This window comes from Neolamprologus brichardi, chromosome 7 (assembly GCF_056152115.1).
Source record: "Neolamprologus brichardi isolate AB-2024 chromosome 7, ASM5615211v1, whole genome shotgun sequence".
NCBI classification, from domain to species: Eukaryota; Metazoa; Chordata; class Actinopteri; order Cichliformes; family Cichlidae; genus Neolamprologus; species Neolamprologus brichardi.
Genome location: NC_142110.1, coordinates 19,995,850 through 20,021,626, shown reverse-complemented (window position 1 = coordinate 20,021,626; position 25,777 = coordinate 19,995,850). Strand labels below are relative to the sequence as shown.

The 25,777-nt window shown below is 40.7% G+C and overlaps 1 protein-coding gene and 1 pseudogene across 1 annotated transcript; one reads left to right on the top strand and one right to left on the bottom strand.

The window, feature by feature from the left end:
- Positions 1-1,091: 1,091 nt before the first annotated feature.
- On the bottom strand, positions 1,092-3,541 carry LOC148102005 (uncharacterized; annotated as a pseudogene).
- A 2,114-nt stretch (positions 3,542-5,655) lies between these two features.
- LOC102778663 (uncharacterized) lies at positions 5,656-18,829 on the top strand. Its single transcript, XM_006782460.3, has 11 exons — positions 5,656-5,799; positions 12,753-12,901; positions 13,087-13,275; positions 14,029-14,090; positions 14,310-14,363; positions 14,485-14,583; positions 14,736-14,871; positions 15,151-15,269; positions 16,956-17,051; positions 17,244-17,354; positions 18,326-18,829. The coding sequence occupies exons 1-11, from the start codon at positions 5,792-5,794 to the stop codon at positions 18,389-18,391; spliced, it is 1,089 nt and encodes a 362-aa protein (XP_006782523.2). The 5' UTR covers positions 5,656-5,791; the 3' UTR covers positions 18,392-18,829.
- The last annotated feature ends 6,948 nt before the right edge of the window (positions 18,830-25,777 follow it).

The window sequence follows — 25,777 nt, the reverse complement described above, 5'->3', positions numbered from 1 at the left end:
CCAGAAAAACCTAAAACGCAGTCTAGCCAATGTCTTAGAAACACCCAAGTGACCTGCTGTGGGGTGGTCGTGGTAATAGTCCAGCAAGGTGCCTCTCATGGAAGTAGGGGCAAACAGTTTCAGCGCTTTCAAAGGGTGCAAAGGACAAGTGGATTTGGGGTCTCTGTAATACAAAAGAGAGTCATACACAACATACTGTAACAAGGTGGCATTGTCCGAGCTGTTCAGAGAGTCTGCTTCAATGTCGCTGAGGAGTGGACCTGTGACATGATCGTCTAACCACAGCTGTCTCAATTGTGAACGGTCAGCCAGAATGACGGGGGGCAGAGTACGAATGTCCAGGCTGCCCATGACAGCATGATCTGGTAAAAGATCAGTCGGCCTGTCACAGGTCAGAGGCAAAGGGTTGCATGACAGTGCATCGGGAACTTTGTTTTGTGCACCAGGTTTGTGCACTAGGTTTGTGCACTATTGTGAAATCAAAGTCCTGCAAACGAAGTGACCAGCGGGCGAGTCGGCCTGTTGGGTTTTGACGAGACATGAGCCACCTGACACTGTTGTGGTCAGTGAAGATGGTAACATGAACACCTTCAACATATGGGCGGAAGTGTTCCAGAGCCCATATCACAGCAAGGCACTCCTTCTCTGAAGTGCAGTAGGGGAGTTCAGCTTTGTGAAGGGAGCGACTAGCAAAAGCCACAACATACTCACGACCCTTGTCATCCTTTTGCATCAACGCTGCCCCGAGACCAATGTCACACGCATCTGCGTGAATGGAAAAGGGAAGGTTGAAGTCCGGAAATGACAGGACCGGGGCTGATGTGACATGGTCTTTCAAAGTGTCCATGGCACTTTGACAGCTGTCGTCCCAGCGGAAAGCATTGTCCTTTCTGGTGATGGCGTGAAGAGGTTCGGCATGGCGGGCATAATTCTGAATGAAACGCCGATAATAGCCAGTCAAGCCAAGGAACTGACGGACGTGTTTGACCGAGGTTGGGGTATCAAACTCCTTAACCACCTTTACTTTGTCTGGATCAGGCTTAACACCTGATGATGTGATGCAGTACCCGAGAAAGGTGAATTCACTGAGGCAGAATTAGCACTTTTTGAGCTTCGATGACAAGCCAGCAGCTTGGAGTCTGCCCAGCACCTCCTCAAGATCCACCAAGTGCTGTTCAAAGGTATGTGAGGCGATAACAATGTCATCCAGGTAGACTGCGCACGTTTTGTAAATGAGGCCAGCAAGCACAGAGTTCATGAGTCTCTGAAAAGTTGCAGGTGCGTTGCAGAGCCCAAAGGGCAGCACCCGAAACTGGAAGAGGCCGCAGTGAGAGATGAAGGCAGTTTTAGGCTTCGAGTCCTCTGCTACAGCAACCTGCCAATAGCCTCGCGCTAAGTCCAATGTCGAGACAAACTTTCCCCGTGCCAGAAAGTCCAAAGACTCATCTACACGAGGCAGGGGATAAGAGTCTTTTTGGGTAACTTGGTTGAGCCCTCGAAAGTCCACACAAAACCTTGGTTCTGCGGCCGCTCTATTTACAATGACTACAGGAGCTGCCCAAGGGCTTGTGGAAGGTTCAATGATGTTGTCCTTCAACATTTGTTGCACTTGTTCTTCAATCACATGTTTCTTAGCAGGTGACGTGCGGTAGGGTGGGAGATTGACGGGTGTTGCATTGCCAGTCTCTATGGCGTGCTCAGTGAGAGCCGTTCGACCAAGTTGACCATCAAACAAGGAGCTAAACTTGCTGAGCAGATTGAGTAAAGCATCCTTGTTGTTCTCTGAGAGACTTGCTTCAGACAGTTTGGCTGTTAAGTCTGAGCGAATCAAGTACAAAGACATGAGTGTTCCAGGTGAATGTGAGTAATCATTTTGAAGGTCCTCTTCATCGTCTGCGAGCAGGCAGGGGATGTCCTCAATGTAGACTGTTCTAGTGGGAATGTGAATAGAAACAGAAGCTCTTGCCATAAAATCCATTCCCAGAATGAAAGGAGAGGACAAATCTGGTATTATTGCAAAACACTGGTAAAAGTTCTTGTTCATGAATCCAATATTGAGCCAAATAACACCCTCAGGGATACAGGGAGCATTATTGGCGAGGTTAACTGCAGGACCATTCCACTCACTTGTGTTTCTAGGGTAAGAGTCATTTACTTGAATGAGATCTGTTCGTACAGCCGAGAGGGAAGCACCCGCGTCGAGGGTAGCATCCACAGCTGAAGCATTGAAGTTCACTTTCGTTCTTAGTGGGGTATTCCAGTGGACTTGTGAAAAATTGTCTTCCAAGTGTCCAAGACTGTGTCCACCCTGTAGTGAATCGGGCGTGTGAGGCTCCGTTAGTAACTGGGGGAAGGTTGGCCTCTGTGAAATGTCCTCCCCCCCCTGTAGTTTCCCGACTGCCTGTATTGTGGCTGGGATGTGGTGCTGCTTAATTCCACCTTTTCATGGCCAGGGTCAGAGGGGCCAGGTGCCGGCAATGGCTGGACTGGGCCAACCATAGCGGCGTTTGAGGCTCGTTGTGGCAAATGAGGTTGGGTGTTACAGTTTGGGCAGGTGCGTGTAGTGAACCCTGGATGAGAGCATTTGAAGCAGTAAGGTTCAGGCTTATAGTTGTCTTTGCCACATAAAGCAGGCTGTGGTCTTTGTGGTCCAAGGACTGAGTGAAGCTCATGAGCATGTAGCAGCAGGTCCATTACAGAAGTGACATTAGCGCCATACAGGGCAACTCTGTATTTTTCAAGAGCATGTTTAATAATCAGGTCGATTCTGTCTTTTTCAGGTGGAGGACTCTTCAGTCTGTCAAACTCACTCAACATGTGAGCAACAAAGGTTGGGAGCGGTTCGTCCTGAGCCTGAACACGATCCAAAATTCCTCTCAGGATGCGTTCTTGGTTGTCGGAGGGCAGAAAAACTGTCTTAAACAGTTGACAGAGTTGAGCCCATGATGTGATGTGGGAGCTCCATGCCTTGAACCATTTCCTGGGCTCTTTTGCAAGAAAGTGTGGCAGTTCGTTTAGCAATTGCCCATTGGTTAGGTTCAATGAGGCTTTGTATGTGCCAACTGCATTTAACCAGTCCTCAGGTCGCACTTTGCCGTCCCCAGCATACACAGGAGGCTCCAGTTTGGCGTGATGTAAAGCTGCCGCAATCACTCTGGAAGTGCTGCTGAGCTCGAGTGAGTGAGATGGGAGGAAAGGATTTGTAGGTTGAAATGGGTTGCTGGGCAGGAACGGATTGGTACTGTTGGTGGGTTCAGTTTTGTCCCTCGCAGGAACATGAGGTGTTGATGTGGCCATTGGGAAAACAGGAGACTGTGGGACTGCAGGAGGGGGAGAGTTCCCTGTTGCGAGTTGATCCCACTGCTTTAGTAAACTCTGCTGTATGTTCAGTGAGTCACGTAAACAATAACTAAGCTTATTCACCTCAGTTCTTAACTCCACCACTTGTTGGCTAAGGCTAGGAGTCACATTTTCAACTATCTGGCACATAGGTAACGAGGTAAGTTCCATGTCTTAGTCAGAGTCGTCTGGGTAGTGTGCCATTGCGATTTCAAAAAAAAAAATAAGCCGCTCCAGGGCACAGCGCAGTTATTGATATAGCAGTAAAAGAGTCAGCTAGGTCAGACTAGAAAGACAAAACTGCAAAAATGCCATTCAAGATTAAATTTAGAAAAACCACAAATAAAATTTCGCCCAACAACTGAAATTAGGCTGGAGTGATCAGAACCATGTTATTACAATAGCATGTCTGCAACACTAGAGCTCAATGCAAGATTAGTTTTAAATCGTTTCGTTATACTGAGCCGAAGACCAGCACCAACGGTTGTAGTCGGCCAAGTTATCACTTACATGTGCTACAGTCAGTCTAGTCTCAGCAGAGGGAAAAGGGAATGAAAAGCCAGCAGAAATGTTCATGTCCAGGCTCTCCACAGAAGAATTAATCCTTAGAAGACGAGACCAACAGCACGTCCAAATAACAGATCCACAGAGTCCATTCGCGTCGCGGAGTCAGCTTCTCTCTTTTTCTTTCTCCCAAACGGAGCAGCGACACACCGCGGTATCCAGAAATTAGTCGGGTCCCACCTGAGCTGAGGCTGCGGCCATGGCTGGGGGAAACGTCCGAGCGTCCGCAAAAGTGGGGGGATTTCCGAGACAGTTCACGTGCTAGAAGAGAAGAATCCTCGGCGGGATACAAAAATCGTCTGAAGTCCAAGGGGAAAAAGTTCGGGCGCCAGTTGTAACGTGCGGTGGAGATGAAGCCAGCCGCGGAGGTGTGCAGGTGGATAGCGAATGAGCAACAGCTTCTGACTTTCCAAAAAGTACTCATTTATTTACAATATCAAAAATAAAAGTGCTACCTCTACCACACATTACTAAAGAGCACACTAGTCCGCGTACACACGGGAGCATCCATTACAGGAGGAGTGCGAAGAAGAACAAAAAGGGGGTGACACACCAGTCATGAGACAGGAGGCGCCGCCATGTGGTGATACACTGCATTACAATAGCAACTGTTACAAAGTGGAGGACAAAAGAACATGTGACAATCCAAAACTATTTAAAGCAGATTAAAAGTCATATCCTTCAAAGAAAAAAAAAAGAAAAAAAAGAAGCTAATTTCAGTTCAATTCATCTCAGTTCAAATTGCCATTGATATGTTTGGAGGAAGTCAGGGGAGAGGTACAACAGTGAGTGTCTACAGCCATCTGGACAGGGTGGAGGCTCTGTCATATTGGGGCTCCATTTCAGCCACTGTTGTTTGGGAAAACCTCTCAAAACCTGCTTATTAGTCAAAGTGATTCCGACATCATCTGTTCTTGCGAAGTAAAGACAATATTTTGCAATATCTGGCACCCAATAAGGGCTCTTCCTGGACCTGATCACACCTTGGCCTAAGGCTGATCGCATTTTTCTAAGAAACTGTGTGGCTGAATAAAAAGGACGTGACTATAAATAAAGCTTTATTCACGGGTTTTAAGTAAACATTTTCATTCCATGCTTTTTCTGCATGTACCATCAGCATTAAGATGCATTTATTTAAAAGGTAATGATTTTTTTTTTTTGCACTTTTGCTCTTGAAAAGCACCCTGTGTATGAAAGCATTGCTTAAAATAACGAAATGTCCAATATTTCCTGTTAAATAGTAATATATGTTGTTTTATTATTAAATAAGTTGTATAAAGATTACATTTTTTCTTTAAGCCCGTGATTGGGGAGTTGCATATACTGGTGCAGGACAGCAGTTTTCAGCGGTACCTGGTGGGTGCAGTGTAGTCAAAGTTGTGATCCGCCGCTCTCGATTAAGATTATGAAAAATGCATCAGAGAGAAATTTCTCAGTCTTCCCGCAAATGTAAAAGGAGTTGCTGAGGTAAAATGATGCAGCTCTTAAGGGCTTTTCTTGTCCATTCTTACCTGTGTATTACCAGCAATGGTGTTTTCAAGCAGAAAAATTATGTGTATACCTACATGTCTGTATAAGCTCTGTATTAGGGACGCAAAGTGCGAGGTTTACAAGGTGGTCTTTGAGACAGAAATCAGAAAGCAGAGCGCGATTAAAACAGCAGGAAAACGGAAAGCGCCAGATGTGCCAAAAAGTGTTTCCACTCTGCTGCCCTCTTTGGCCAGATCTCTCTTGAAAAATAAATTTTATTGCCAGTTGACACGATATGGGGCGTTTCCTAACACTGAGGCACTTGAAGAGGAAAGTTGACAAGTCATCCAACACAACAACCCAACACATCTGATCCAGGATCATCAGACCATCATAGTGAAAGGACAGCAAAGTCAGCATGAACAGGTAGGAGCGTGGTTAGAAGTGTGGTCAAAGGACACCTGTAGATTCAGTCAATGAATTAATAACCTGTGCGCCAAGACACGTTAGCAACTCATCCAAGAGTTTTTTCATTGTGATTAACATAATCCCTAGACTTGCGACAAAAAATGCTTTTGTGATGCAGTAGCTTATTATTTATTATGTGTACAGACGTTTACCTGTACCGTGTTTTAGTATTTCTATCGTCTCCATCTTTATTAATATTCTACCATCTCACTACATTCCGTAATTGCTAGATTTTAGAGAAAAAACCGTAAACGTCAGCTTACAGCAGTGCTGTGCCATCCTACATTTTGTGGTGTCGAGCCACCAAATCATTAGCATTTGTCCATTACTGGTAATACCGATACTTTTAACCTATAAAGCTAATGTAGGGAAGAGCAGTGTGCTACGACTTCATTTGATGAATCATAAATAATGTGCGAATTCTGAACACACTTTAATGACCCCTAAATTACTGTGAGTTTTACTTTCCACAATAATTAGTTAATACAACAAAACACGCCTTTGAACATTTCATGTTTTTTGAAACTGAAAAGCTGAAAGGCATTTTTCATTTCCAATACTACTACTACTAATAATAATAATGATAATATCATAATTATTTAACAGGCGGGCAACATGGAAACACTGTATTGATACTATTGTGCTAGTATCTAAGCAATACCAATACCAGCATTCAAGGGCGTAGATTTGGCATGGACGGAAGGGACATGTCCCCACCAATAATTTGATCTCTTCGAGTAAAGAAAAACTAACCCGATAGAAAGAAAAAAAAAGATCTGTCAGTGTCTCGTTCACCCAGCGGTGCAGAAAGAGTTTAGTTTGTGTTAGCTCTGTTTAGTTTTAGCAGCGGCAAACCTGCGCTGCGAGGAGGAGAGGAGGATGGCAGCAAAAAGGAAGAACCTGGATATAAGAAAGTAATTTTCAAAGAAACCTGTAAGTCACTTAAAGCCAAGTTCACTCATAAAATGTGTCCGTCATAATAACGTTACAGGCTATGCTAGGCTTTGGCCTACATCAGTCTAAAATTGTATGTACCCATTAATAACGTGTTTTGGAAACGAACTGCACAGCAGGCAGCACTATTAGTTATCTCAGTCTCCCACAGTAGCATTTCTAATTTTGATTGAAACTGTCAGAGAAAACAGCAGCCTCGAGTAAGCCCGGATATTAGTTTACAGAGGCTGTTAAAATTATATGTCTAACGTTAAATGTTGGTGACACAATAATTTCATCCTAATGGTACTGACATACTCATAGGTTTAATTTTTGAGACAAAATATCATGAGGTAGTCATGATTTTGCAAATATTCCAACCAACAATGGTGATACAAGATCACAGGTAGAATTGGATGATGACTTGTTGGTTCATTACTGTATTTGAAGCACATGTGTGACTGCATGTATTTGGAATGTCTCACTGTTATTTATCAGGTGACAGAGGCAGCTCTGCCATGTTGTAGCTCAGACAGAGGTGAAGAGGCGAGGTCACAGGTGACTGACTGATAATTTGGTGCTATAGATTAACTAGTATTTATTATCATGACAATTGTTAGGCTGCTGATGTAAATTGATTCATTAGTGTATATTTGACAAAGAATCTGAATTGACATGTCTCACTTTTTATATGGCACGAATCAATGTGTTATTTTATCAGTTGGCAATATGTCCTAGTGCAGTCAGAGGGGAAGAGCCAGGGCCAAAGGTGAGGCACATCAAGCACAGAATAATAATAATTGTAATCTGAGGATAAAACGCATGTACTGAGGCTAAAAGAAGCTTCAGTGCTCTCAGAAGACTAAAAAGATGGGTAAGGTTAACAGTGACTCGAATGAGATTAAACAATGCTGCTGTATGCCATGTCCACCAGGAGAGACTGGACAGTATAGATGTAAAACCAATATGCCAGCAGTTTATCTCAGTTAACGAGAGGAGAAGGCATGTGTTTGGCTCCTTCACATAGTGGACATTGAGTTGTTGTGTGGGGCACCAGTAGTCCATGTCTGTTGCTGTAACAGTAGTTCATGTTTGGAATAAAAAAAATCCCAGCTCACTGATTTGATCGGGGCAACAGTGTGCCTAAACTGTTGCATAATTTTGCTGAGAGATCTTTTACTTTGTGGTAATCTTAGATGAGTAGTTTTATGGACAAAACCCACCAGGTCATTCAGTGTTCCATTAGTGCCAAAATATAATAGATGTCGGTGTACTATAACTGAAGTAATGTTGTTAAGTCCTTAAAGTCATATTCTTTTATTGTCATGACTGTATTTGAAGCTATTTTTATGTTTGTATGATACCTGATTTATATGAAATATGACTGAAATAAACTAAACTCTAAAATACTTAGTCATTTGTTTAATAGTAATTTAACATTATATAATTCAAATGTAAAACTATGAATTGTAATTTTAAATGGTTTAAAAGCATGTAGAATAGCATATGTAGGCAAGTATATTTCTCCTTGTTTATCAAGAAGCAAAGACAAAAAGGGGAAAAAAAGAAACATGGCAGGGTTGAATCATCCGTCCCCACCAATGCCAAAACCAAATCTACGCCCTTGGCAGGAACACTATACATGCGAGATTGTTCTTTTATTAGTCAGACTGTTATACAAGCTAAAACAGATCCTCGTGCTGATTAAAAGTAGCACATGTGCAGTAGGGTTGTCCTTATGTAACTTTCAATTTTTGTCTGTCACGGTTCGCTGGAGGACTCACACGCAGGACTCAGAGGCACAGTATTTATTACAATTCCACCAGGTGTATTTACAAACAGTGCAGAGGGGGTAGTGCTATATACAAAGCAGTGACAGGGAAAAAGGCTCCGGGGAAATCCAGGGAGGGAAAAGACACTCGCTCTTCTTCTGACTCTCTCCAGACACTCACACAAAGGAATCCGCTCGGGGAATGCAGGGTCGGGTCCAGGGGATCTATGTACAGAAAGAAATACACGTCAGAGGTTTTGCGTAGGGAAAAAGAGAACTTGCTCAGAGCCGGGCTGCACTGACGTGAGTCACACACAACGATCCACCAATGAGTAGAAGCCACTCCCTGGCTTAAATGCTGGCTGCGCTAATGAGGCCCAGGTGTTTCCTCTTCAGAGGGGCGTGGGCCGAGGGCGTGAACCCACCATGAGTTCCGCCCTGGCGAGAGAGCGAGAGAGAGAGCAAGAGAGAGAGAGAGAGAGAGAGCGAGAGAACTACTAGTCAGCGGCCTGCTGATCCCCTGGCCGTGACATTGTCAGAATCTGTTTTTTTAATCACCACAAAAAAAATCCACTTTTTCTTATAATCATTATCATAACAACCAATGTGATGGAGCGGACAGAAACTCTACCTGAGTGCTATTTTTAAAGTCTTACTCAGAAGAGTGACTGTGATGGTCATCATGTTCAACGGGGTTTTAACACAAGCAGGCAAAACACACGACTTCAGCTCAGCTTCGACAGAGAAGCATCTCCAAAACACCCAGACCTCATAATTGCATGGCTGTGCCTGTGCATGCCTGTGCATGGCTGTGCCTGGCTTCATACGTTTGAAGCCAGGCACAGCCATGCAAATAAGTTATTTTGCCTTCTTGGGTTTCATTTTAAACACGAATAGGACTGTTAGTGACATGAAACCATTTATTGTGAACCCTACCTAACAGAACAGATCACCAAGTGCTCCAAATGTTTGAGTTCAGCTATTTCATAAAAACAAAGATGGCAAACTAAGAAGAAAAAGTGTCACTAGAACAATCAGAGCAGGTCTGTGCACTTCACTTCACATGGCATAACATGTCAATACCAAATCCCTTATCCCTTAGGTGATGGTAAAGGTCATAGGACACAATTAACTTAATTTTCTTCCTCATTCAGCCCACATGCTCCATGGAGGGGGGAATCCTGAAACCCATCATTCCCATGAGGATAAAAATGTGTCGTCAGGACAAAGCTGATCAGCTAGAACAACTTTGTATTCATTTATATGCAACCAACAACATAAAATAAGCTGGTTTATGTTTTTCCTTCAGTATTTAATTTAATGTATTTGTTTAGGACAGTGCATGTTAATGAACATAAATGTAAAAAAAATTACATGAATGTAAACATACCAGATTATAGCCAAGGGCTAATTTCCATCTGTTGTCCTTAAACATAAAAAAATAGACATAATAATTCATAAAAATTCATCATTCATTCATAATAAAGACTCCATCACCAAACGTACACATAAACACCATTCTGTTCCCAAATAAAACATTAAAACTATACAACTTATACATGATCACACACTTTCAATGTATGTCACTCATAGATGTACTAATCATTCCAGGAATTTTTTATTTTTATGTTGTTAATACTATACATGCGAGATTATTGTAACTTAACATTAACTTAACATTATATAATTCACATATAAAACTATGAATTGTAATTTTAAATGGTTTAAAAGCATGTAGAATAGCATATGTAGGCAAGTATATTTCTCCCTTTTTTTTATTTATCAAGAAGCAAAGACGAAAAGGAAAAAAAAGAAACAGGGCAGGGTTCGGTGGTTGAATCATCCATCCCCACTGTGGGGTTGAACAAAAGTATTTTATCAGTACAATATAATCTGCAGTATAATCATTGCCTTAACAATGTAACAGAAAGCTTTAAGATGGCTTTAAAATGTTTATGCATACTGTTATCATATTAACCTTTTATTCCAGATGATTCATTGTTATCTTTTAGTCATTTATATCCTTTTTATTAAGCTTTTAGTAGGGGCATTCATTTAAAACATTTATTCAACATATTACAGATATAGTTTCAGGTAGGTTATTATGCACATGAGAATTGGCCTCTCTTCTCATAAGACAAAGTTCGCGTGAGGTCGAGACACACACACACTCACACAGTAGATAGACTCATTTATCATGTTTGCTGGCAACTGCAAAATTGTCTCTGTTAAAGAGGAATAGTTTCTTGCTGTCTCTGCAAAAAGAGGAACAGTTTCTTGCAGGGTGTGGGTCTGGTTTTCCAGACAAGAAGTGAAAGTCAATGCCAAAACCAAATCTACGCCCTTGCCAGCATTGGTATCAATACTATCAATATTTGAATTGTCCATGCGCCTCTAGTTTTGAGTGCAATGCCCAAAATCTGGCCAAAAATAAAGAATGGTAAATTGCTCCTTACATCAAAATAATAATAATGCATTAAATAACAATAATGAAATTATACACAATTATCTTAAACTTTCATTAACTTATCTTACTTTTATTGTTTATTTTTGCTTTTGGGTAATTCTTGGAATGTGAAAATGTCTTGCTGGAAATTAATTTTACAAAATTGTTTTTTTGTTTTTTTTTTATCACAAATAGTCTCAGGGTAAATTATTTCTATGTCTATTTTTATTGATTGTGAAAGAAGCAAAAAGGAGGATGAGAATGACGACAGGATGAAAAGCATTACATTTTCAGCATTAAACACTCAGAACTTATCATTAGTTGTTCAAACTTGTTTTATTACAGGAAGGAAACATAGAAAGGTTTGATAATCAACTGATAACAACTAATCATGATACACATCACAACTGACTGGGCTTTTAGGTTTTGTCAAGCCAGTTAATGTAAGAAAGCCAGGCCATGTTGAAGTTCACAATATACTCCTCAGGTGTTCTCTTGAAGGCAGTCCTCTACCACAAGTCTATCATCAGTGTGGTTACAGGTTTTGCAATCACTTCAAAAATGGACTTTGAAATTTGAATTAGCACAGGGCAGGAAACAAATCCCCATGATGGAACTGTTGTGTAGAGTATGGGGGTGCTTTGCAGTTTACTTTATTTATGTCCTGTTCTTGATTCCAGTCTTTGAATGAGAGCTAGACCATCAGGCAGAAAACTCCTGTGGTAGTTTAACTGACTGTCATGGTCATGTGCACTGATTTTTAATTAGATGCAGTGAGCCAAAACAATTATTTACGCAGGGCTCAAAGGTGAACACAAAATATGTGTGATGTAATCAGCTCAGCTCACACAGAATGAACTCAACAGATTCAGATGTGTTACACATAAACATTTAATTAAGCTCATTAAGGAGACAATTGTAATACAACTACACATGCTGACAGCCTAGTCATGTGTGTTACACATTCATATCCACATGTCAAAAGTGAAAGAACAAAGCAGATATGCTAGCTATGCTTTCCAAATAAACAACTTCTGGTGCTAATAAAATGAAAATGAATGAACCTGTAGTAAAAAATACACACAATAATAGATGTTAGGTGTGTTTTATGTTGTCCTATTTGGCATTTAGTTGTAATTAAACAGGCAGCAGGGCAAGCCCAACCACTTTCAGATGCTCCAGTGTGGTGATGAGCCACTGGAGGTGGTGCATGGAGAAACCAGGTACAAAAATATGATACACCCAAGCCTTGTGAAAATAAATAATAAATAAATGTTTTTATGGTTAAGTATTGATAAGAGTTGCAGAGTGTGGTGCGTGAACTTTTTGTGGCTTTCTAAATGTCTGTCTTTCACTGCACAAAAGTGACACGGCATTTAATACACTTATATAAATGAAGTACCACTGCACCATTCTAATAAAATTAGCTAGCCACCCCTTTCATCCAAATATACTCAGGTCAAAAAACCAAGATGGTGATGGTTATTTAACCTTACAAAATAAAAGCAATACATTTCATATAATTATATGATATAATTCAAATTTTTAGGTAAGATCAACTGCAATTAAAGGAAAATCAGCAATTCATGTTAGAGTAAATAACTGGACTTTCGACCGTTGAATTTGATATGACTGATAAAAAAGTAATATGTGCAATGTGTTTTTAGTACATGCAATATCCAAACAAGCAGTATGATCACATCATCATCTTTACTCTACTTTTTCAAATGTTGCTTATTAAATATCGCGTTGCCCATGCAGATGTTTGATCAGCAAGGTGGAGGTCACAGACTTCATTGAGAGGTGCATGACAGCAGTGGGTACCAAGCAGCATCATGCTCGCAGTCTAGCTGAAGTGTTGGTGGAAGGAGACCACAGGGGCCACTACAGCCATGGACTCAACAGGATGGGTCAGCCTCCTTCAAAACTGTGTTTTCATCATTGTTGCTTCATTGTTTGATCCTCACTATACATATCATTGTGTCTTATTTGCACAAAAACTAAGCATCTTTCCTCACTGATGCTGGAGACATCAGCAGTAATTTTACATTTAAGTCTGTGTGTCGTTTATGTGTACTCACTATATTTTTAACAGACATGTATGTGAAGGACATTCAAACTGGCATCTGTGCCAAGGACGGTGAGCCAGTGATAGAAAAGGAGAGTGAAGCGACAGCACTGGTGGATGGGAGGAATCTCTTAGGCCCAGTGGTGGGAAACTTTTGTATGAATCTGGCCATAAAAAAGGCCAGCGACGTCGGCATTGGCTGGGTGGTGGCACACAGTGAGTCCCATTTGAACCCTAAAGGAAATGTTATAGTGGCGACACAGTTAAACAGGTTTCCAGATCATTTATTATTGAACTGTTTGCATTTTACTTCCAGTAAGAACCAAAATATAGTGCACTATGTTAGACACAACTGGTCTTATACTAAACAAGCAATATATGTCTGTCATTTGTTGCCCTGTTTAGAAACCTGTTCATTTTACAGAGATATTTACTAAAGTATTTGATTATACAAAATCCTGCCTTTATAAGTGCATGATTCCTGTTCAGCAACTAGTTGACCGTTTAGTTTGTTTAACACTCAGTGAGGTGATAAGACTCAGTTAGACTTTATTAACCCTCTGAAGTCATAAGTCACTATTGGTAATAATAACCCTACCCTTAACTTCCATTTTGGAGAAAAAAATAGTTTAAGTAGTTTTTAGAGTGTAAATTAGAATTATTGTTTTCCTTGTTGCCTGATTGCCAAAAACTTAAGATAACAATTAAAAACAACAAAGAAACCTACATAATTAGATTGCACAGGGTTTGATTAGGATTGGGGCCCATGATGATTTAGCTCTTAGAGGTTTAAGAAACTTTCATTTAAGGGGAAGAAGTGCTCTCTCTCTTTTTTTTAAATATAATTATTATATTTCAACACTTATTTATAGTGGAGAGATAGTTCTCAAATCTGACGACTAAAACAATGACAGTGCATTACCACTGCTGTTCAGCCATTAAATTTATATGTGACCTTTTTCTTTTTAGACTCCAACCATTATGGCATTGCTGGATACTATGCAATGCAGGCACTGAAGGAAAACATGATTGTGAGTGAAATGTTTGTCTGTTGATCTTTTTTCCCCTTTTTCAGTTTATTTTTTCCCCCAGAAAGAATACATTTTTCAATTGTAGACCCAGATTTAGTATGTTTTAGTATAACTTTGTATTTCCTTCCAGGATGATAGATGTCAATGACTGAGATCATAGCATGATCAGTTGCTTTTGCTTTTTGTTTAACTTTCTAATAAAAAATCTGATCTCCACAGGGGATGTCATTTACCAACACATCACCACTGGTGGTTCCCACACGTGCTAAAGAGGTATATGTATTAACTATTTTAGAAAATAATCCATAGTAAATGCAATATAATACACTTTAATTAAGATATTTATGAATTTGATCATAAAATCTTCATTATTCAAACTCTGTGAACTCTGCAGTGTACTTTGGGCACCAACCCCATCAGTGTTGCGGCTCCTGCTAAAGATGGAGACAGCTTTGTTTTAGACATGGCCACTTCAGCAGTAGCCCTTGGAAAGGTAAGATCAACATCTCTACTGCTGCATATTTGTTTATTGCACATGTAAGCTTCTAACAAATAAAATGCAAGCGAGCAGTGATTGACCACTGAAACAACAACATGTGGAATGTGGAAACATTCTTCTCTTGTACTGTATATAAATGTGCATAGGTGGAGCTTCATGAGCGGCGTGGAGACCCCATTCCTGAGGGCTGGGGCTGTGACCCTCTGGGAAAAATTACAACGGACCCCAAGAGAGTGCTGACTGGAGGAGGACTGGTGCCTGTTGGTGGCAGTGAAGCCACAGGTCAGAAGCAGCAGATCTTGTCAAGAATGTTTTCATTCTTCATGTGTGAAATGTGTGTTTGCTTGCTTGCTTGCTTTTTTAAGTCTATATAATTGAACCACAACCCTAGCTGGCTGATTTGTGCTTCATCTATACCAAGATACACAGATTTGAAAAACTCATATAGGAGATTAATTGGAAACCAGTTATCAGAACTGGTGGAATTACATGCCATTGATGGCTAGGATCAGTATAATACATTTATTCCATCCATATGTTTTTCTGTGTTTTTATCTTCAGGAGGGTACAAAGGCTATGGTCTGGGAATGATGGTGGAGGTGTTCTGTGGCATCTTGGCTGGTGCCCAGTACAGCAAATACATCCGCACTTGGAAAGTAACAGACCGTGTTGCAAACCTGGTACATTTTGTTTTGCCACGTTGTGAAATACAAAAAACACACTGGTTCCATTTCAACATGTTGCAACTTGTGACAAAACTGGTAACACAGTGTGCTAAAAGTAATCTAGTTGTTTTGTCTGTGAAATGAAACAGACTGAGAAACAAGTTGAAATTGTTGTATCACCTTTTTATTAAGAATAATTCAACCCAAATTACAGAATACATGCCCCAAAATGTATTCTGTAACGTATTCCATTATGTTACTCAATGACAGTAACGTATTCTGAATACTTTGGATTACTTAATATATTATCATGCTGTTTACAACTACATGAATGTACTATTGCTGTGATTTATTACTGTTACTGAAGGTCCGCGGTTCCGAACCGTAGTAAAGGTGTCAGGCTCAGGAGAGACTCGGAGGCAGACCGTCTCTAAAGTTTCACAATTTATTTACACACAGACACCAGGTGCAGATATATACAGGTGAGGGGGTACGGGAAACACAGGCACGGGGAGGGACACACGGGGCTATATACACAATCCTTCGCTGATGCTCAGGTTAGCTCAGACTCCGGCTTTAGCTCACCAAACAGCGGTCCTCAGGCTGACGAGAAATCTGGCACAGGGAGGAAGAACAGGTAAGTTGCGGCATGAAAGAAACTCGTGGAAACACTCAGACTTGCAATGACACTGACGAGTGTTACACAATAATCCAGCAAAGAAGCATTCTCGGCAGCCGCCTTAAGAAGTGGGCGTGATGATGAGATAATTGCTTCCAGGTGTCTGAGCCAGGGGCTGGAGTTGTCATGACTACGCCCTGGTAGAGTGCAGTGTGTGGGACGAGAGAGAGAGACACAACACAACAGAAACACTTGTAGCCATACAGAGTCAGCTGAGAAGGCACAGGGTCATGACAAAAGGGACCTCTGGCTAATACGGCGGGTTCCGTGTCGGGCTCGTAGCCGAAAAATAGCTTTACTTTGTTGTCTGGGTCAACTTTGCTTGCGAGAGACAGAGAGAGGCGTTGAAGGCTGCTCCAACTGAACTTGTTGTTTTTGGAGGAAAACATGAACACGGTGTACAGTCGAGTCTTAATAGCTTACTTACAACTGGGCTCGTCAGGCACTCTTCTTGGCTGCAGTGGTTATTATTATATTTACATGCTCCCAGCTCCCGTTTTTGCTCGATGACAGCTCGTACTTTTCCTTTTTTTCCCCTCCCTCGCTCACAGACACATAACGGGTATGGCAGTCCATTCTCCCTGCAGCAGGGACTACACTGCCTATGATGCTACATTCTTTAGAGCTATACCTGTAGCATTCTGCCTATTAGCTTAGCACAACAACAACAAAAAGGCGCTCTATTACCCAGGGAAGTACCGTAGTGTAATCCATTTATTTCAGCAAAGTAACTGTATTCTAAATACCACCTTTTTAAACGGTAACTGTAACGGAATACAGTTACTCATATTTTGTATTTTAAATACGTAATGGCGGTACATGTATTCTGTTACTCCCCAACACTGTCAGCCGTCATGTACCAGCAGAAGAGAAATCAGCATGACACAAGTCTGAAGTGTTTGACTGCTGTTATCTAAAACAGAGGCCCAGCTAGTGACTCTGATATAGGTCATCTGACGTCAAGGCTCTGTTTGATGTTCATGTTTGATGAGCTCACAGTGTCATCTGTTTTGTATTTTCAGGGTCAGTGTTTTGTGGCAATCAATCCAGAGAACTTTGCTCCCGGGTTCAGTGACAGGATGTCAGATCTGCTGTCCATCCATAGGAACCTGAATCCTGTGAGTTGATCCCAGTGATGGAATATTAAATGCTAAAAAAGATTAATCAAAAATGCAGATGATATCCAGTAGTTACAGTTTCTTTGTTTTATGAAATCAAGTAGGGACAAACATTTGCAGGTTAAAAGTGAATTTCTTGCTCTATACTTTCTTTTTTTTCTTTGTTCCTTTTTTGTGGCTTATCTGCTTCAGGCTGACCTAAACACTCCTGTTTTGGCTGCCGGAGATCCAGAGAGGATGAACATGAAGAAATGTGAGGATATGGGTGGGATCCCTTACCACATCAACGTCGTCAAATACATGGTAAAAGCTGGTTCTCATGCTAGTCTAAACTGCAGTGGCTAAAAGGTTGTCCTTTTTCACATAGAGCTCCCAACATGAAATGCTTTTCTTCAGACCTGTTGCTTTTACTGGAAATACTCCATTTGATTTGAGTGAGACTGCTTCTTTGGTGGAGCCAGGAAAAAAAGTGTTAATTAAATAGCTCCTGCTCTGTTTTCAGTTACACTCACAGATTTTGCTCTAGAGAAAAGCTGATAGAGTCCCAGATATTTAACCTCTAGTGTTGCATCAGCTATGTTAAATGGTATTGGTAAATGGACTGGTTCTTATATAGCATTTTTCTACCCAGTCAAAGCAATTTATACAACATGCCTTATTCTCTCATTCACACTCATTTATACAAGCACTTTTTCCCACACCCAAGTGCTTTCTATCTAACATTTGAATTCAGATGAATGCATCAGAGAGTAACTTGGGGTTCAGTATCAGGTCATCAAGGTCACACACCCAAAGTGTGAGTGAGGGATGAAATGCCTGGGAAGGGATTTCAAGCCTGTGTTGCAGGTAACTGATAGCTATTGCCACAGGCTACTGTATTCATTGATTCAAGGTAGATAGAGAAATTTAGCCTCTTTTACTCCTCTCAACCTGTCTATCTTCCCTGTCCAAAATGAGAACATTTCTAACCAACGTAGAGGTTAAATACTGGGAACTCCCCATCAGTTGTTAGAACTCAAGAAGCCTTTCAGATGAAAGGTGAAATATTTTCAAATCCAGTTCAACTCACATGCTTGAAGACTACCATAACCTGGATGACTGAGAACCTACACAGACTACAGGAAGAGGTCCTGTTTTAGCTTGACATTAACACCAGTTTATGTTTTTAACTAGAAAGTAAATGAGAGTATTTTTACCTAAATACAATCTGACTTTATTTAAAACCTCTTTAAGCATGATGGTAACTTCATTAGCATTTTGTATTTTTCCTGCAGAATGAATGCGCCAAGAAAATTGGTGTCAACCCACTGTTGCCATGTGACAAGATCGTCTCGGGTTAAGTTTATCCAAACAGGATTCTCAGCTGTGGAAATCAGCCACTAATGCTCAACTTGAAGTACAATTCCGTTAATACACCTTATACATTTTAACAGTAATGTTTTATTCATGATTATACATGTGACATGTACTGTTATTTTTTTTTTTACTTTACTAAAAAAAAAAAGATGTTGTTGCAGATGCTTGTGAGGTTTCATCACACGTAAAGACACAATGCTTTATCATCTACAATTAAACATATAATTCCTTGTTGCTGATGAAAGACAGTACTGTTGCTGCACAGCAACAGTACTGTCAGCAAGTGTTATACTCACTTCTAATTGAAAATAACAATTTTCTGCTTCTTTGCTACTGATGTGAAAATTGTATTTTTAGTGTGAGAACATCTTAAAAACATAATTCTTTTATTCCCAGATCAATAAATGCCGTACTATTTGGAATGTGATGTGTGTTTTTCTATGCATTAATGCAATCCTGTTTTTAATAGACGTACTTTAGCGACCTCTTGATCTACCAATAGATGGGGATGTAAGCTTCTCTCACTCAATCCCATCTGTCAGGGTTCATAGCCTAAACAGGTAGTTCAAATAATTCTCCATAACTTTAGTTTATAAATGCATGAAATGCACTAGAACTAGCACAGAAATATATCTGATCTTCAAAAAGCCTAAAATTTCATCTTTACAAAATGTCATCAATGATTTATGTTGCAGTTAAACTCTACTACATTCTAGAACCATGCAAAATTCAGCCATGTCCTTCTTTCAGTTTGATCTTGTGAAAGGACTGTCAAACGCTTTGGGTTTACATTCTCCACCAGTTTTTTGCTCATGTAAAAACCTTAAACACTAACACAAAGAATGAGTTGTGTAAAATAATCTCTCAACTTTCGAATCAAATTCAACTCTACTGACTTGAAAATCTGATATCACACCACTAGATGGAGACATAGACTCATTAAGTCCTGGGTCACTATTTGCTCATGCTATAACTTGACAGTTGACACTTGATAGTCCAGGGGTCCCCAATCCTAGTCCACGAGGCCCGGTGTCCCTGCAGGTTTTAGATCTCACATTGGGTCAGCACACCTGAATCACATGATTAGTTCATTACCAGGCCTCTGGGGAACTTCAAGACATGTTGAGAAGTTAATTTATCCATTTAAATCAGCTGTGATGGATCAAGGACATATCTAAAACCTGCAGGGACACCGGCCCTCGTGGACTGGGATTGGGGACCCCTGATATAGTCAGTTCAATTCAATTCAGTTATATTTATGTAAATCGCAAATTTATATAAACTGCACATCACAACAACAGATGTCTCAAGGTGCTTTATAATGTGAGGTAAAGACCCAATAATGATACAGAAAAAACAGACAAAACCCCAACAATCAGATGACCCCCTATGAGCAGGCATATAGGAGTAGGTGGCCTATAGTTTTCTAATGTTTTTTTTTTGTTTTGTTTTGTTTTTTACCATACATTAGATAATTTCAATGTAATATCACATAATTTGGTGGTAATTTCCTTGTTACACAATTTTTCCATCACTTATAAATAGGGATGGGTACCGGTATCTGGCACCGGTTCTGACATAAACAGTAACCAGACCGAAAAGCAGCGCACATTTCGGTGCTTTTTTTTCCCCTGAGATGTCATACACTTTGGATTCCAGCCAATCATTTTACCTTTGCAAGCATAGTAGGCGGGTCCAGGTACGTACGTTCTTTTAGAGCAAAGCTACAGATTAAAAATGCCCAAGGCGAAGCGGTCAAAAGTCTGGCTGTATTTCACAGCAAAAGATGCAAACTCAGCAGCCTGCAACAAGTGCTTTAAGGTGATACTGTGCAAAGAATGTAGCACCTCGAATCTGATGAAACACCTGGCGACATATAGCATTGTGTTAAAAGCCGAGAAATGCACCGTATTTGATAGCTTGCTGTGAGACCTCACACCGGGCACATCTACTGCGGGTGGGTTGCCTGTTATCGGACCCGGAGTTAGCAACATCCCCCAAAAACCCAAAGAGGAGAGTCCTGGCCCCTAGCCCTGCCAGTGTAGCAGAAATGATGACGGATGATGATGGCAGCAGCAGCCATTCTTCTCTGGGTCAGTAGCTTAATGTTGTTTGTGTGTAATTTACATTGAGTAGGCTAACCACGTTATTACATTAATGCATATAAAGTGAACTAGCAAACACCGCGTCGTAGTTACATGCGGCTGTCTTCTTGTTTGATGGCAGATACTCCCTTCACCCTGGTCAAAAAGGCTAAAATGACCAAAGAAAAAGTGGAAAACAGCTAAACATGAGAGGTTTTTGGACAAAGTTTGTGTTTTTTCCATTGTTTTAGCACTGCTTTCAGCCAAGAGTGATACCATATACGCCCTATAGCTGCAGAAAAGGCTAACATTGTTATCATTTTACAAAAAAACAGCTGAACATGAGAGGTTTTTGGACAAAGTTTGTGTTCTCCATTCTTTAAGCACCGGTTTGAGCACCAGTTCGAGCACCGTTTAAGCACCGGCACGGTTTCAAAAGTACCGGTTTGGTACTGGTATCGGATAAAACCTAAACGATACCCATCCCTACTTATAAAGGACATAACCCAGGGACTGATTTGCAAACTACACTGCCACAGTTTATACTTACAACCTTAGTTATACACACAGATGTGATCCTAATGCCAACCTTTTGGGGACTGTTATTGTACTACATCGTGGTATAAGTACAATGAACTGCCCACACAGGATTACAGATGTGTTTGTTAACACAGTGCACCACCAGCATTAGAAATCAATCAACTTCATTTATTGCCCAACTGCTTTCAGACATGTGGCTTTATTTGTAAACTGCCTCTATGGTCTATTTGAATCGGGGAGTTTTCTTTTTTCTCAGGGGGTCTTCAGCTTGAACAGCTAATTAACACTGAAAATAACTCAAGAAAAGGCCCCTCTCCAAACAGCAAAGAAAAAGCAGTACTGGACATTGACAGATGCCCAGATTAGGACCTTAATCTCCCATGCCAAAAGTCCTGTCACTGCGCTCTGGACTCTGGATGTCCCGTTAACACTCGGCCGACTGCAGACAAAAGAGGAGAAATCAACAAATCAATGGGCTTTCAGACCCACCAGGGGAGGGAAAGGAGGTGGCGGCAGAGTGGGAAAGGAGGTGGGGGCAGAGTGGGGTAGTGGTTGGGTGGGGTCATAGTGGTGAGTGCTGGGCTGGGCCAGATTTGTGAGTGGGTATGGAAAAGATGCATAAATATTAAGTCTGGGCAGAGGGGGAAGGTGGCTGTGTGCTCGGGTGGAAGGCTCCACTGAGTCCAAGGATTAAGAGGCCAATTCAAACACTTGCTATAGGGGCCAGACTCAGAGGTGTGTGTTCATGGATGGATAAATTGATGGTGGGGGTCTAATCTGCCCTGGCCTTGGCCCGGAGCCCTTGTGTGGATTAGACCAGGCCCCAGAAAGCACAGAGAGAGCAGGGCCGCTGGCTAGGATTAAGCAGATTCTAACAGGTGTATTCTTTTGTAGTGCTATTGGGGAGGGAGTCGTCACCCACTGAACGAGCAAATCATGAAGTAACTGTTTATTACTCATTGACGTCAATGATGCCAAAAGATGTGGATTTGTACCTGCTAAAAACATGCTTGGTGATGAGTGTGTGGTGGTGCAAGGTTACATACAGGAAACTAGTCAAATGAGGCAAAATGGAAAAAGATAAATAAAGAGGTAATAAACTCTCAGATTACTCCCACAAACACTTCGTCATCATAGCAGATCGGTTGTTGTACCTGTGAAACAGCAGCTCCGCTATGGAAGAGAGGGAGAGAGCACTTTCACACTTGTAAGAGGATCAGCTGTGAGGAGCTTAGAAGCTCAATGACCACGTTAGAAATAGAAACAGACTTGGGGGATAGTTTATTGCACTGATGGGAAAGGTTTAGGAATAGGTGCCATGTTTAATTGGACTTATAACCATCAGTGGTGGGGAAAGGCATATGCACAAGTGTGTATTGGCCAGTAGGCGGGAGGAGGAGTAGAGTGCTCATGAGAACGGGGTGAGCTAGGAAAGCTCTGCTGCTCTCATGCTGAGTCTTTAATGAAGTGAAACGACTTCCTGGTCTGTTCTCCCAGCTGTTGTCCCTGCAGAGCCAAGATATTTGGCCTTGGCTCTTTGTCCTTCTCTGCCTACCATACCTCCAAATGTCCGAGCGAACACGGGAAAAAATAAAAGCAAAGCATCTGTTGTGTTGTTCACTCCAACTGCTCGGGAATGCAAATACGTCTCCATCTGTTGTCTCTCTTATTCGGATTTGAGCTCGGTGTTGATTGGTGCCACGGACTTTCTTAAGTGCCAAGAAGATGCTGGATACTGAACTCGAGGCTGAAATATTGGAATGATTTGCATAAAACACCATCAAGCACCTTCCCTCCCTCTGCTGGCACGATCTGCTTAATGTTAAAAACACCATCTAGAGCAGTAGTGTCAAACACAAAGCAAATACTTCAATCTGGCCCATCAGACAGGTTTGGAAAATATGAAGAACAGCATAGATTTTAAACTAGATTAGATAGATTGTTAACCCCCCATCTCCAACTGCCATTCAATGGATAAACAATGAAATCACAGAAAAGTTCCTGTTTTTTCACTGTCTGCTGTAGAAATGACTGTTTTCTTTACAGCCAGTCCAAAATGTGTTTGTTATCATTTACAATTTCACAAAATTATTTGTGAATTTTTTCTGTAATTTCACAAAATTATCATGTAGTTTCTCTGGGCTATATGTGGCCCAATGTCAAATGAGTTAATAAATATGTTTTAATATATTTTTTAATACTTTATTTCTTGAGTTGAAGTCATAAAAACAGATACAAAAAACACAAAAAGCAAGCCCCAGCATTCTCACTTCAACAATGAAACTATGCACACAGACACACACACACTCACACACACACACACACACACAAATATTAAGTGAGATTAGATAACGTTCATGAGAAACTACAGAGTTTGAAATAAATCTAAATAAAAGTCAACATTTCCTTCCCCAAAAAACTCTTATTGCACTGGTAACTGAATAGTGCAACAAGAGTTTGCTGGTATCTCTGGTGCTACTACTTCTACTACTGCTACTATTGTACTATAGTGCTCTTTTTGATCATGTTTCTTTTTAAAAGGTGATGTATTTGCCAGTTTGCATAATGGAAAATGTGATTCTGCAGATTTATCTGTAATTATCATACAGCTATCTCAGATCAAGATGTATAACTGGTATGTGAGTATGAGAAAGTTGCCACTCTGTGCAAAAGGTGTACAAGATTTCTACATTTTACCACCAAGCAAAACCAATCACAGGATGTCCTGAGGTCTGCTCCACTGATAAATTTAATGACAGTCGCTTTAAGCTCAATTTATTCCAGTTTTAGAATCTTAATGATTTTAGCACACTCATCTTCACTCATATATTTACATTATCTCCAACATCAATATGAGTCACTGCAATATAATAACTGACTAATGATTTACCAGAGTTTCACATGTTTGAACACTCACACAGGTTACTTTTACCTAAATAGTGATTGCTACAACAAATATTTCACAAAATGCTGACAGCTGCTTCACAGACCACAAAGTCACAACGTGAGAAAGATGTATACATTTTGTTCTGAGCTGATAATAAAGCCACAGTGTCTACTGATGGCAGACTGATTTTAAAAGCTTCTTCCGTGTTTGTAAAGACATTAATTTTAACAAGTTAGTATGCTCTGATATGAGACTTGCCAGTCACTAATTGAATGAGGAGTTTAAATGGAGCACCACAAACCTGCTTTCACAGTCTTTCTGAAACACACCCTTGGCGTGGTGCAAATAAAGTGTAAATAAACTGCTGGCAGATGTTCTTGTTTAGCATGAAAAAGTTGCACAAACCACAGGAAATTCATATAAAATAACAAAACAACCAGCCTCATGCCTGTTCAACCTCAGCCACATCACCAAAACGCAGAACACCAACGACAAACGCAAAATACATAAATAAGCATAAATAGCTGTAGTTACCCTTGTTTTTTTCTATAGTAAACATACTACATACCGTACATTGTGAAACCACATATTTAAAGCAATCACTTTCTTTTCTTTTACTCTCCACTATTGCTCCCTAGTCACAGTTCCTCACTTCTACACAATTAGAGCAAACTGTCTTTGCGATTTCTGATTTGCAGCTAACTTTCAGTACAAACACTAGTAGGAAAACAGAAAAGACAAAACAATAAATCAATGAACAGAGTCAAATTACCCCACCTACTTATTGTTACATAACAGCAAGAAAAAAATAGCACCAGTAATCAAACCCATTACTGAGAATGTTTGGGGATATGGCTCAGAAGAGGATGTCTCTCTTTTGATCAAGCTAAGATTAGAGATGCTTAAATAAAACTTCTCATCATCTCTTTTCTTGAATCACTTTGTGGTTTGCACACCTTTGGATATGGCCACCCCTGATGCCAGGTTCTTACACCCACATGTCAAGACACAGCTGAGGTGCTGACCTGCTTTTGTCTATGTGTGAGGTCCTAATGGAAGTCTAACAGTTGTCCCCATGTGTTTTCCACTTAAGGTAATGCTGACTCTGTCACTTTCCCTTAATTTCCTGTTATCACCTTCATTATTTAGCTTTCACAAGGAATTCATTTAGGTTTGTTTGCACTGATGCTTTCTCTCAAAAATCAATAAACACAGCAAAGAAATAATGTAGAATAATCTGTTTTTAGTTGTTGTTTTTTTTGTATTTCTTAGGCGATGAGAACTGAGAACTGTGTGTGATTTTGACATTCATCCTTTCTGTATAATTACTGCTAAACCAAGAAAATACATATTGCAAATGGTAAGAATTTGATTTTTTTCATGAACATGTTTACCAGTATTAGATTGTCAGACTGATCTAAAAGCAATCCCATCTGTTAGGCCTCATCAAATTCTTTCACAGACACTGTCTCAAACTGGTGTAATATAGCCAAAATAGTTAGATTGCTCAGCTGGCAGAGTCAGCTCCTGTGAGCAGTGAAGATTTTGTCACTTTTGTGTTGCTAATGCCAGCTTCAACCCCACCCCACAGTGCAAAAAGCACATCTGAAACAGAGGCAGATTTCACTCTGCATACACTGATGTCCCTGAAGACCTTCAACAGTATCCTGCTGTGTCCTCTTATGAGGTGACAGGTATGACACAAGTCGACAAATAGTCACAGTCTGACTTCTCTGACTGTAGTTCTCACCATCAGCAGCAGTCTTGACTGAGCTGCCAGTGGGAGCTCAGTGCTTCATTTGCTAACCAGCTGGTGACCTATTGTTTTTGCTCTGAGCTTAATAATCATAGTAATCAAT